This window comes from Nanorana parkeri, unplaced genomic scaffold, assembly GCF_000935625.1.
Source record: "Nanorana parkeri isolate BGI_ZX_2015 unplaced genomic scaffold, ASM93562v1 scaffold295, whole genome shotgun sequence".
Classification (NCBI taxonomy): Eukaryota; Metazoa; Chordata; class Amphibia; order Anura; family Dicroglossidae; genus Nanorana; species Nanorana parkeri.
The window spans coordinates 789,971-803,474 of record NW_017306563.1 but is presented as its reverse complement, the minus strand read 5'-3'; the positions used below and the strand labels follow the sequence as shown (position 1 = coordinate 803,474).

Below are 13,504 nucleotides of genomic sequence, written 5' to 3'. Positions count from 1 at the left end.
AGTAAATATGTAGTGACGTGCCATACTGGGAATGTTGCTTACACTGTATGCAAAATATCTGCACGGCTTACATTGCTCATGTTGTTGTACATGTCGTCATTTGCTTTTGCAAAAACAATGAAAATATTGAACAAGAAAACCTAACAAGAAAAGCCTTTCCTCCCTCTACTTTAAAAAAAAATTGATTGTGGTTTGTACCCCTACTGGAGAAATTCTGATCACTTCCTTCTCATCATACAGGAAGTAAAAGGTATATCTCCCCTTAGGGCTTTAGGAAGAAAAATAAACAGATAGTTTTTAACGGTTTGTGAAAAAAGTTGTGGTTGGAGATGACCTTTAAATGGCAAATCAAAAAGCAGCATAGGTCTAGGTCAGGTGAGGACACGATATCATGGGATTTAGGACCTGGTCTGAACAATCCAGAGGCCAGTAAATGTTTTTTCTTTTTTTAAGGGGCCAGCTCCATTGACATCAACTACAGAAAACCTTCACAGTGGAGGTTGCCATTTTAAAGAGCATTGGCTACCTGGCTCCTGGGATTTCTCAAGCCCAGGTCAAGGATCTTTATATGGGCTGGTGTTGAATGCTCCGCAAACTACACTGAAGCATCTGACAGGCATCGGGTGGTGAACGATCCGAGGACCAATGACTCGCAGCTTTATATATGTGCTTGTGGCTTCCATTTATAAGGGCTGGTTCGCACCACAAAAGAGTGCGTTCCAGAGCGTTTAGCCTCTGGAACGCAACACGGCCGCCTCCCTGCGTTCAGGGGCGGGAGGGGGCGTGGCGGTGCATTGAAGTCAATCTTCAATGAATGAAGCTCGCAGTGTGATCGCCCGCACCTGAGCACATTAGCCCCTGCGTTCCGGGCCAGTGTGATCTGCAAAAATAGTGCATCTATTAGTGGAACGCACTCTTTGTGGTGTGAACCGGCCCTATAGATGATAAATTGCACATACTTTGAGGTACTTTCTGGTTGCTGCACCTGTTAGACTTCCGATCAAAGCCTAAGTACACGTGCAGCCCCAGGGTGCACATGGGGTGTTGACATCTGCCCACATTAGGCATCACCTCATTGCACTAATCAAGAGGCAGAGTCTTTATTGTCCACTAAAGTTCTGGAATTTGACCTTTGTATAGAATTGGGGTGAGAAAGGCTTAACTCAGGAAGAAGTTGAGGCCCCATGTATAATTCTAGGAAGCTCCAGAGATTTGAAAAGGACCATACACTTTGCCATCTGATACCATTTTCTTCTACCAATGACTATACTGGAGAGGTCCACCATGACCGGCCATTAACTGAATGGATTTTGCCGGTAGACCATGACATAATTTTGGTCCATCTAAAAAGGAGATTGTACAGAATTTGAATTAGGCTGTATTGTGCAGAGCCAACTCTACATATGTACCAGCAGTAACCACAAGGTGTCACCTTAGAAACATTTTTGGGCCAGGCTGGGTTCACTTTAAGCACCTGGTGTCCAACAAATGGCCTGAGGGCAGCATTCAGCACTTAGTGATTGCCATGCTGCCCTTGAACCTCAGCAGCCAGCAGCGGCATTGCTGACCTTGTAAAGGGGAGGTAAATGGCAGTGATCTCTAGCAGTCTCACGTACATGTTCCCAGTCTGACTGTCTCTTAGAGCTGGTCCTCAACCATGCCCGTAGAATGTCCATAGTTTCTTACGGTTCTGCCGGTTAATTCTGCAGTCTGACAGTCTTCTGTAGCATTGCAAATACTGAACATTATGTGCAGCTTTTTGCGGAAATCAGGGGCCACAGGCGAGGCCCCCTAAACCTTGTACAATTGATAAGCACTGCTTTAAAGGCTGGCAACACTGACAGGACAGATCTGTGTGCATCGGGCCATTGCCATAAAAACAAAAATCTCTGCATTTTGGGACCCGAGTGCCTGTTCACACGACGTCCGTTTTGTGTGCTGACATGATCCGTACGCTCCTGCACTCAAAATGCATCCCAATGTATCCCTATGTGTTTTATGGGCTACAGTTCTCACGTGCGCAGTCCGTTCAGGTTATGACAGAAAAATACTGCATGTCACATTTTGTACGGTCAGGAATCGCAAACGCGTCAAAAACGCGCCAAAAACGCACTGCAGCTAACATACTAACAGCCCCACTCCAGCAAAAACAATTTTTTTTTCTGTTTTTATTTTTTTTACTGGAAAGTATCAAAAATGCGGCCAAAACGCACTGCATCAGTAGCACCGCGTCTGCAGATCCGGACCTGATCAGGACCTGAAACTCATGTGAACAGGCCCTCAAACAGTATGACCCGACTCCTTGTCCTGCTTCTAGGAACACTGATTATATATGTACTGCAGACCCAAACATCTCATTTGTGTATAGACTGGATCTGTGCTGCTGGTGATAACGCAGTTATGTGCATTGCTACTGATCAATCTCCCACATACTTCATCACCATGATAGAAGCAATCACTCATCCACTGACTCACCTGAAATGGGATGCCGATTGGCTGCTGGATTCTGATCATGTGTACAAGTTAAAGGGAAGCTCTAGTGAAAGAAATTGACAATCGTTGACCTCTCCAGAGAATGCTCGCTGCCCGGTCCTCTGAATTATTACTGCGTCACCGTACCAGTCCAACTACAACGGCTGCATCAAGTTCCAGTTTTGTGTACTGGAGCTACATGCAGCTCACATTATGCTGTTAGTACAGGTTCCCTTGAAGCAGTTTTTGCCCCAACCTGTTTTATTTGTGGCTATGGTTAGCTAAAGGGCCCAGATCTCCTAGAAAATGATATTCCAACTAAACTGCTATTACATGAAATGTATAAATTAATCGTTTTACCTGCCTAAGGACTTGGAATTCTATTAGGCCTGCTTTGTGGTCCAAGTCAGGTCAGAGTTTACAAGTCAGGCCCTGAATCTCCCTGCAGACTACACTGTGGTTAAAAGCAGAACTTGACTAGGTTACAGAATCCCATGAGGCAATAGCCACTGCGCCTTCGTGGCTATCGGCTTCTATAACCTAGGACAAATATAACTGTAGTAGGTTATGGAAGTGGATAGCCGCGCAGGCTCTGTGGCAATAGTTAGACGGTTCGACAAGGATTTCCTGGGCATGCGCACTAGCACCATCTGCTGCAGATCTCCTACTGGCAGTCACCGGATGTGACGTTACCAGTTGGAGAGGTTGACAAGTTGGAACTTTCGATAAGACTGTTCCCTGGAGCCTCTCTCTCCCTCCACTGCAGCACTGGTACATTCCTCAGTGTCCCCCTGCACTGCAACAGTGGCACTATCCCTCAGTGTCCTCACATCCTATACACTCTGTATAGGACCTGATCACTCACTGGACCTTAGACCGCTGCAGCGGAAGGGGAGCTAGCCTGGAAGGACCGGTCTAAGAGCAAGCCAGCTTGGAGGATCAGGCGAGTATAACTGTTATTTTTGAACCTAATAACAAATGAGCATTTAACCCTTGCAGTGAGGCAATCCCTCTGCTCTCCCTTACTGTAGGATGTGCTGCAAAGCCCTGATTGGTTTAAAGTGCGCATCCCTCCCCTTCCTGTCCATATGCATGCTGCTGTACCATAGAATGAAGAAGGCAAATATTCAAACATATTCAGGTACTCGTTCTCGTTGCATAGGTAACCGGATAAAAAGCATGTGTATGTCTGTCCATCTCTCCACCCGGAGTTCAGTTTTAAGCACCGCCATTTGGATGAGTTACTCAATGGCTTATAATATTACCTGGAAAGATCCCCCCAGTCACCTTTTCAGCTATGCGCCCCCCCCCTTTTCCTTCTCGAGTCTCATTCCTCTGGCTGCATTCTGTATAATGTAACAAACTGAAAAGAATCTAAAAAAGGGGAGAGGGAGAGAGAGGGGGAGAGTGACCCCCCTATTATAACATAAGTAGATCCAGGAATTTTTGAGCAGCGTCACCAAGCAATTCAGCTTAACATCCCCCAAATTGAAAATAACGGTTTTCAGGGGGACTGTCCTCTTTAGCAATGCAGGGACTGCGTCAGACGCAGCAAGCACAAGCTGTCAAAGTCCTGAAGTTACTTTGGCATCTTGGCCAACTGCACCGGCTTTTGTGCCATCAGCTCCCATGCCCATGTACTAACCTGCCAGTGCTCCGGTCCTCTGAGGAGAGGTGATGGTGTCTGAAAAGTTTACCCCTCCGAACGGCGTGAGGTCGCAGTTGCCCCCGAACGGCTGATTGGCAGGTCGATGCGCGTCTAGGCTTTTGCTGGGGGTCTGAGAAGCAGATAGCGAAGGGAACGGTGTGTGGGACCCCTCGGCGATATCCAGACTGCGACTCCGCTGGCCGGCTTCCCGCGGCTTGCTCTTCGTACCGCCCATCTGTGCGTAAGACAAGGAGGTAAGAGTCAGTATTACCGACAGGTCAGCACATTATCATAGGTGCAGGAATGTGTTAACAGACCCATATGGGCAAGACACAGGCCAACCCAGAGCTCTGCAGGTTCATTTACTTAATAGGAAGGTATAATTGATGTCTTTTAATGGAGGTGGGTGTCACCGGGACCCCTAAATGAGGTCACGACCTGGCTGCTGAATTCAAGTAAAATGTGACACATCCCCTCCCAGCCCTGGAAGGAGAAATGTGGAGGTGGGGGAGACTTTATTGAATGTCTTGGAATGTGCTGTGACGGCAAAACATGGGAGGGAAGAGGAATAAAAGGGGAATGGGAAGGAGGGGGGTGTTGGCATGGGAAGGAGAAGAGCCAGAGGAGGAATGAAGGAACAACAGGTGGTAAAACAGACGTGATTGGAGAGCAGAATGGAAAGGAACAGAGACGTATTCAGAGCCTGGGAGCAGCAATGAAGAACCGGACATCATGTCTGCAAGAGGAGGTCAACGCTAACAGAGCCAGAGGGATGAGAAACTGAAATGACATACGTGTCCGGTTCACTTGAACTACAGCTAACGTGCTGTGACTGCCCAGCATGCACCCATGTCAGGAACGGAAACAAAGACATTGATTTCTTAACACGTAAGGAGAACCTGTCACCAGACCAATCATTTCAACAACCACCTTCCCATAGGATTATATCTGCATTAAGCATTTTTTATGCATGCTATTTGGTCTTTCTCTAATGCAGTTTCACTTTTACTTGCAGGTCACCGCCCCTCCCTACTCCCACCCTGTGAATGGACAGTGAAAGGTGGAGCAGCACACAGAGGAGTTTGTCTCTGTCACTCTGCTCTCTCCCTTACAGTGTGGCTGTCAGTCTTGCAATGCCTTATGCAGGGCCCGGATTAAGAGCAACATGGACCTGGTACTGTTAGTTGGACGGATGGGATTCAGCAGAGGCGGATCTCTAATCAGGCGGCCACTCACTCCTTGTAGGGGCACCCGTGAGGCCCCAGCGAGCGGCTGCCGAATATGCCTCATTAGAGAGCCTCCGGCGCCTCTGCCTGATTGCGTTCAGCTAGGCTGGCCTGCATTGCCATTGGGCATACTGAAGCGATCCTGGCTAGCCGGGCTTATTTTTAGTGGTGGGCCTGGAGCTGGCGCTCAAGTAGCCCTGATATTAATCCGGCCCTGGCCTATTAATCCGGCCCTGGGACTTGTAGTTCAAACGGCTGTATTGGTACATTCTGTCTAAGGGTTTGCATGGCTCTGCCACACAATACAGCCCAGTCCGAGCTTTTGTCTGATGCAGTTTCACTTGCAGGACCCTTCCCCACTCTGTGAATGGACAGTGAAAGGTGAAGCAGCACACTGATGAGCTTGTCTCTGTCACGCTGCTCTCTCCTTCACAGTATGGCTCCTTGCACTCCTCGTGCTGCTTCTTTTTCACTCTCTCTGAGCCCAGCTGTAATGTGCAAGGGTGTGGAATTTTTTTTTTAAACTACTTGTCCAAGGACTAAAGCGGGGGCCCGATCTACTTGTCCCTCATGGTAATCTACTTGTCCTGATGCAAAAAAAAAAAACTTACCCAAAACCGTATTTAGCAGTGCCAAGAAGAGCTTCTCATTGGTCAGTGCCGTCAGGTGCCGTATGGGTGATAGTACACCCATACTGGCGGATGGGAAGGACCGTTCCCTGAAAGGTAAGTATAGCAGAGGGAGAGGGGACCAGATTTGTGCAGGTAATTCCATTTTCCCATATTACTTGCGAAAGTCAATTTACACTTTGCAGTGGGTGCAGACTTGGGCGACCCGTGTGCGGTTGCCATGCGGCCCCCTTGATTTCAATGGTGTTATATCCGCGTGGTAATCGCTGAAAAAAGGTACATGTACCTTTTTTCGCAACACACACCGTGCTGTGTTTTCAACCACGATTATGTGCGAATGCACGGGCGTTATTCTGCCTGGCGCTACTATGGTGCCATTAGACAATAATGGCACTGCCAGCACGATCGGTGGTGGTGTGCGATTCTGTGACCGGCCATCCACACGGTTTTGTGCATGATTGCCATGCGGTAACGGAACACACACAACACACACACACACGTTCTCTGCCTTGCTCCGTGCTCTCTAACCTAATTTGCTGTGGTCACGGATCACCCACAAGAGGAGGGGGGGACCCCGAAGACCACGGCAAAAAGGAAGCCCAGGTGCAGAGAGAGAGACAGCCGGCAACACCGGGAGCGGTACATGGCCGGCCGCCAGAGATAGATAGAGAGGAGAGGGGGAGCAGAGGGGAGGGGGAGTGAGATTCAGGCTCGTTACAAGTGGTTTTGGACGGCTGTACAGCCGTTTAAAATCACTTGCACGAAACGGCTCCCACACTACATTTAGCCGTGCTGCTTGCCCGCAGCTGGGCTAAATGTAGAAAGAAACTACTCGCCCGGCGCACGAAACTGCCTGCCCCGGGCGTCGGCGATAGGAATTCCACACCCCTGAAAGTGACTGGAATATGCCGATACAAGTCAAATTCAGGTACTTGCACTGCTTGCGTTTTGATGAATGAATACAGAGATGTATTAATTTATTACATTTATATCTGCCTGGAGTTCATCTTTAATTACAGTGATTTATAGAAGGACAACCAATAGAGGGGGGGGGGGGGGGCTCCCATTGGTGTAAAGCAATTTCTCTTACTTTCTAGTCATGAGTCAGCTGACTACTAAAAACAATGCACTCCCTGTGTGGTTAAGGTGCCACTTTACTCAGTCACTGACATGGAACAAGGACACAGATAAGAAACACCAGGGTAAAGTCAGAGCTCTTTATCCACAGGCTTGTTCTGAATCTGTGACTCAGAGTATTAAAACCAGAGCAGCAGGAGCTTCTATATATTTCTCTGAGGCAAGGTTTCCAATGAAAACTTTGCCTCAGCAATTTATAAAAACCTATTGTCCCTGCCCGTGCCAGCGCACATCATGTGACCAAATGTTGGCATTTGATCATGTGATCTCAGCCAAAGTGGCATGAGGGACTGATGGTAAAACAAAACCAGCCTATCTATCCCCCCCCCCCCCACATGCATCAATGAGCCTTGGCTGCCCATGACCTGGATGGCAGGCTCACTGGTTTTCCTTCCTTGGACCACTTTGGTAGGTCCTGACCACAGCAGATCAGGAAGATCCCACCAGAGCTGCAGTTTTGGAGTTGCTCTGACCCAGTCGTCTCGCCATTACAATTTGGCCCTTGCCGAAGTTGCTTAAATACTTACGCTTGCTCATTTTTTTCTGCTTCCAACACATTGTCAGGGACAAAATGTTCACTTGCTGCCTTATATCTCCCACCCACTTCCAGGTGTCATTGTAACCAGATAATCAATGTTATTCACTTCACCTCTCAGTGGTCCCAACGTTATGACTGATCGGTGTACATCCCTTTGTGTTCTGTATGCAGTTAATAGGGATGAGCGATACACTGCAAGATGGGGCCAATATTACAACTTCCAAGTAAACGGCCTGCCCCTACCCACCACATACAGAGCTCTGAATGGGCAAAACACAGGCTTGTTTGGGTGCGTTCATCATTATTATCTGAAAGAAGACACATTGACACTTCAAACACTTGGGCAACAGGAAAAAAGGCTACCAGATGAAAGGCTCCTAGTACCTCAAAGAGCAAACGGCTACCTTTTGTACTATGAAGTACTTAACAGTCAACAGATACCAATTGAAGCTCCTATTGCAGTCCATGGGTCCAAAAACGAGCAATTCTGTGCACAAGAAAAACGAATGTACTACAAATCGACAACGCTCAGGTGTGAACGGACACCATGGAAAATAATACGATTCTTCATGTGGAGTGTTGTGCGAATGGGGGCTTAAAGCGTGTGCATACATTAACCCGACCCCCTAGCTTTGCCGCCTTGCCTATTCCTTTCCGCTCGCTTGTTTTTTTTCTCCCCCTCGATTCTATCACTTTACCCAGAGAGACAAGTCACGGGTGACCACAGAAACCACAAGAATGAGGAAGCAGACTGCAGAACGGCTTATTAAGGACAGGCTGGTGAAGGGACGGCAGACGGCTGGGCAGAGTACGAGTACAAAAACATGGCGTAATAAGCAGAAAAAGATCTAGAGGAATTATAGATGGAGTATGAAGTTCCCGGGACTCACTCTTCAGAGCTACATTCCACACAGACAGGTAGAGTCCTGCAGATCCTGCTATACAACTCTAGGGTATGCTGGGGGGGATCAAAACTCATCTATAAAACTTTCATATCAAATAATATATAAAAACACCAGGATATGTCACAAATGCACATCAGCAGATACATTCGTTTACAATAAACCTGTCACACACCAAGGCAATCCATACCAACCATAGCAGGGATAGGCAACCTCACCATGACAGGGATATCATGGTTCACCCCATCAACCATGGAGCTTATGGGGTTGAGGTCTGATAGAACTTACTTCCGAGTGGCTGTCTGCTTTACTATAATGATTGGCATTTCCGGGTATTACTTAGGTCAAGGGTAGGCAACCTCAGCACTTCAGCTGTGGTGGAACTACAAATCCCATGAGGCACTGCAAGACTGACAGCCACAGGAGTGACTCCTAAAGGCAGAGGCATTATGGGATTTGTAGTTTCACCACAGCTAGAGTGTAAAGACTGCCTACCCCTGGATTATAGAATGGAAAATGTGCAAGCAGAGGCTATCAATAGTGAAAACGGCATGCCAAAACAATTGGTGGCTTCAAAGCTGTAGGGCTCGGTTCACTAAAATATAATACAGTGCACAGGAAGGCCTCATTCACACACAACGCAAGCAAAATTGTATATTGCATATATGCGCGTATATACGAGCGTATATGCGTGAACTATATGCAATCCCAGAATGCATTACTAGTAATGGAATTTTTTGATGTGCTGTACGCATGTACGCGCGTATATGCGCGCAAACACACATATATGCGCGTAAATACGCAGAAATACGCTGCCCGGACGCATCTCTGTTCCATTCTGTTTTCGCGCATATATACGCTACGCAAATATACGGCTCTATACGCGGCTGTGTGTATGGAGCCATTTATTTGCATAGGTTGCATATGGTACAATACGCACGTATGCGCGTACATGTGCGGCAGTGTGAATGAGGCCTAAAACCTTCTTAAATTGGAACTAAAGCTACAAAATAAAAAATGGCTGGAAAGTAATTTATTGGCAGAATAGACAAAAAACGGCTGCTTTCAACCTCTAGCAGTTTTTATCTCTTGTGTACACTGTATTGCGCGCATGCACAATATGCAGGGAAGTAGGCCGGGTGCAGAGGACGATGTAACTTCTGTGCGCATGCGCAGGAATTACACCATCGGGGCAGCCCAATGAATGAACAACAGGGGACCCAAAAGAAGCAGCAGAGGAGATAGCAGTGGCAAAGGTGGTGGATAGAGAGGCAACTGAGAGCCTAGAGCGGTCAACACTGGAGGAGAGCACACCCATCAGGTATGTGTGCCATAATGTGCAATGCAAGTACGCTTTTCATACTTGCACATGGTGGCAAACGGTCAACTTTTGTTTTTAATTAACTTTACATGTCTCATTCCATCAGATATAATCAAAAATAAGAGGATTAGGCCTCATATTAGGACAATGGAGCCATACAAATCATTGTGTTACACCCAACAGCAAATGCACATCCAGAACTGCTGTTGTATAGTGCATATATAGCCCAATATTATGAGGGATATACGTTTGCTGGTTGGGTGTAAAGGATTGATACCTTCTGTTTTAAAAGGCTTTACTGTGCGACGCTAGATTCAGTTGGGGGACTTTCTGATTATTCCCTTCTCACCATAACTGAGAGGGTGTTGGCCTTTTGGCCAAGATCTGTTCTTATGAGCATTTAGGAGGGGAAATGTGCAGCTGTTCCAGCCTTATGGTAAGAATGGGTGGTTGCGGTGTACCGTGCCCGAGTTGATGGGGTCCCGAAGGGTCCAGGAAACCGAAATAAGCATACACACACGCAAGAGTGGGGGTCAGGAGTAATTCCTTTGGTCTGAAATCTAGGAGGGCCCTAGTTAGAGCTGCAACAGTTAATCGATTACTTCGGTTAAAATAGACGATGGAAAACGTTGCCAACGTTTGCCATCGTCGATTAGTCGGCTATCGATAGGTTAGCCTGTTTGGGGCCCCACACATGACCTGAGCCGCATGTCACATGACGCGGCCGCCCACACCGCTGCTCCTCTGTGAGCTCCCTCACACGCCACACTCTTGATGGTGTGACTAGGCCCTCCCCGCCGCGCGACACGTCTCTCCACCGTGCCACACGACACGACTCCTCCCTGCCATACAGACTCACCACTTCTCCTCCCTGCAAGCCGCATCTCCCCGCCTCACAGACTCGCCACAGCCCGCCCATTCACGATCGGCAAATGAAGGAAGATCAGGCATATGGGGGAAGGCAGCTGCCAGACAGGCCCACAAGCTGCTCAGGTAAGCCTGCATTCTCCCCCCCATGGTGCTGTATTAATGTATTGCTGGGGTAGTGGGATTTGTAGTCCTCTTATAGCTGATGGTACATTGTGCTGTATATGTACCATCAGCTATAGGAGGACTACAAATCCCAGCAATACATTATACACTGTATGTATAATGTACTATTGCTGGCATTTGTTGTATTTCTATATAGCTGCTGGTATTCTGCATTGCCCTGTACAATCATTATACAGCGCAATGCAGAATACCGCCAACAATATAGGAATACAAATCCCAGCAATAGTACATTACACAGCGCAATGCAGAATACCACCAGCTAGAGGACTACAAATCCCAGCAATAGAACATTATAGTATAATGGACTATTGCTGCGATTTGCTGTACTCCTTCATAGCTGCTGGTAACCTGCATTGCGCCGCTGTATAATGTACTATATTGCACACCACACTTTTTTTGTTTCCACTGCTCCAAGCTTGCTCCTGTGATGGACTACAATCTCAGTACAAACTAGTAGTCCATCACTGGAGCCGGTTTTTTTTTTATCCGAATAACCGATTAATCAAACTTAATAATCGGCTAACTAAATCGATTATGAAAATAATCGTTAGCTGCAGAAAAGGGAAAGGGCCCTATCTCTTCGGGAGATGGACTATTTGACACATCCTTGTGCTTTTTCTTGTGTATGCGTTCACAGAATTTTTTTTTTGTTCACTATGGTGTTTAGTTTATGCGCGCCCACCAGGGGCTGGCGAAAAAGAAAAAATCCACAGGATGAAGGTATGGGTCTTAGGGTCTACCCTCACCCCGAAGTCTAGGGGGAGGGTGTGTGGCCATTCCTTCCTCCCCGGAACTGGGGTTCTCTCTTTGGGAGAGCCCCCAACCCGGTACTCATTGGTAGGCCCCAGCTGACCAAGAGGAGAGGAGTCAGTCTGGATTTGGCCAAGTGGACTAAAGTGGGCTGCCCCTGTTGGCCTTGCAACCCAGGGGGTCAGAGAAGGGCCCCATCTCTCCTGGAGTTGTACCAGTTGCCACCCCCCCCCGCGCACCTTTTTTGATTCACTTTGGTGTTAGTTTTTGCACATCTATCGTGGACTTTAAACAAAAAAAGGAGGTGTAAATGGAGCCGGTATTCTACTCTGGTAACAAAAAAGTAGTTTTATTCCCAATGGAGAGACTCATTGGAAAGGTTTCCATTGGGGACCTTTAGAACAAGAACATTCTAAGCTCTAACCTTAAAGGTTTTTGTGGCCGTTTCCTATCACTTCCAGCGTCTACGACATTAAACCCTCAGATTTAACATGAAATAGTGTAAAGTGTGCCTTACTGTAATCCATGGTTGTTTCCCTTCTCTTTGCTGCTCTTCCTTTTAAATCCGTATCTCTCCTCATGCTGGGCAGAACTTCTGTTTTGCAGCAGACTGCCTTGTCTCAGGAATGGATACATGGTGTCTGTGTATAGGTTTGTAACCTGAGCCAGCACTGCAGGAAGAGGCCCTGAGCTGCAAAGGGAAGTTCTCCCCAAGCATGAGAAGAGATGAGGATTTAAAAGGAAGAGCAGCAAAAAGGGAAACTACCATGGATTACAGTAAGGCACACATTACAGTATTGGTTTATGTTAAAAAATCTGAGGGTTTAATGTCACTTTAAATCATCTGGACAGGAAGTGAGGAGAAATCTTTGACCACTATCAAAACAAATACAGAAAAATGTTTAGTAGGTGGAACTGCTGAGCCCTTCCCACAGATCTGCTGTAGTCACAAGCAGCACAGGGATGAGATCACTGCCACCTTAATATGGTAATATCTGGGGTTGTATTAGACGACGGCTGGTGACAAGTCCTGGAGCCACCCTGCTATATTTGGGAGCAGGCGGAAGGCTGGCACGTAAGATAAGTATAGCGAGGAAACGACACTGTCGCTCACCAATTAGCATATATTAGTGGACAAACAAGTTGAGAATGGGAAGTCTGTAGTACACAACCGCAAAGTGTAATAATTGTGTCCTTCCACCCAATCCGGACAGACAGCGTCAGTCACGTTCCAAATATGAAAATACTAGATATATATCTATATATAGATCTATATCTATATATATATATATCTATATATATCTATATATAGCTATATCTATCTATCTATCTATCTATCTATATATATCTATATAGATCTATAGATATCTATATCTATATAGATATATCTATAGATATATCTATAGCTATAGATATATCTATATCTATAGCTATAGATATATCTATAGCTATAGATATATCTATATATGGTTTTTGCCTTCTTTCCATTGCTTGCATCTCAGGGCTGCTGATCTCCTGCAGCCTCTTTGCACCCACTTCCTGTCTACATGCATAGACTTCACTGATGGCTGCATGTCATTTCTCAGAGCAAGTTTCCTGATGGTGACAACAGTGAACCATCCCTGTGTAATGAGCATTAAAATGGCCACTCGTACTATTAAGAGTTCATTTATAAAATTTCACACCGCGCTAAAGCCCCTAGATGGCACTGAGGAGTATAACTTGTCACTACCATCTAGTGCCATGCGAATATCATCTGCCCAGCACAGAAAATTATAAATGAACCCCTTAAACTGAAGCCCATGTGATAGGGTGACAACGGAGCACA

General features: G+C 46.7%; 1 protein-coding gene across 2 annotated transcripts in view; it reads right to left on the bottom strand.

Moving 5' to 3' along the window:
• Positions 1-13,504, bottom strand: part of SRC (SRC proto-oncogene, non-receptor tyrosine kinase) — a 57,309-nt gene that overhangs the window by 26,616 nt on the left and 17,189 nt on the right. For both annotated transcript variants that reach the window (XM_018557691.1, XM_018557692.1), the window contains exon 2: positions 4,118-4,355. In XM_018557691.1, the coding sequence (XP_018413193.1) occupies positions 4,118-4,355 (238 nt within the window). The remainder of the gene's footprint in view (positions 1-4,117; positions 4,356-13,504) is intronic.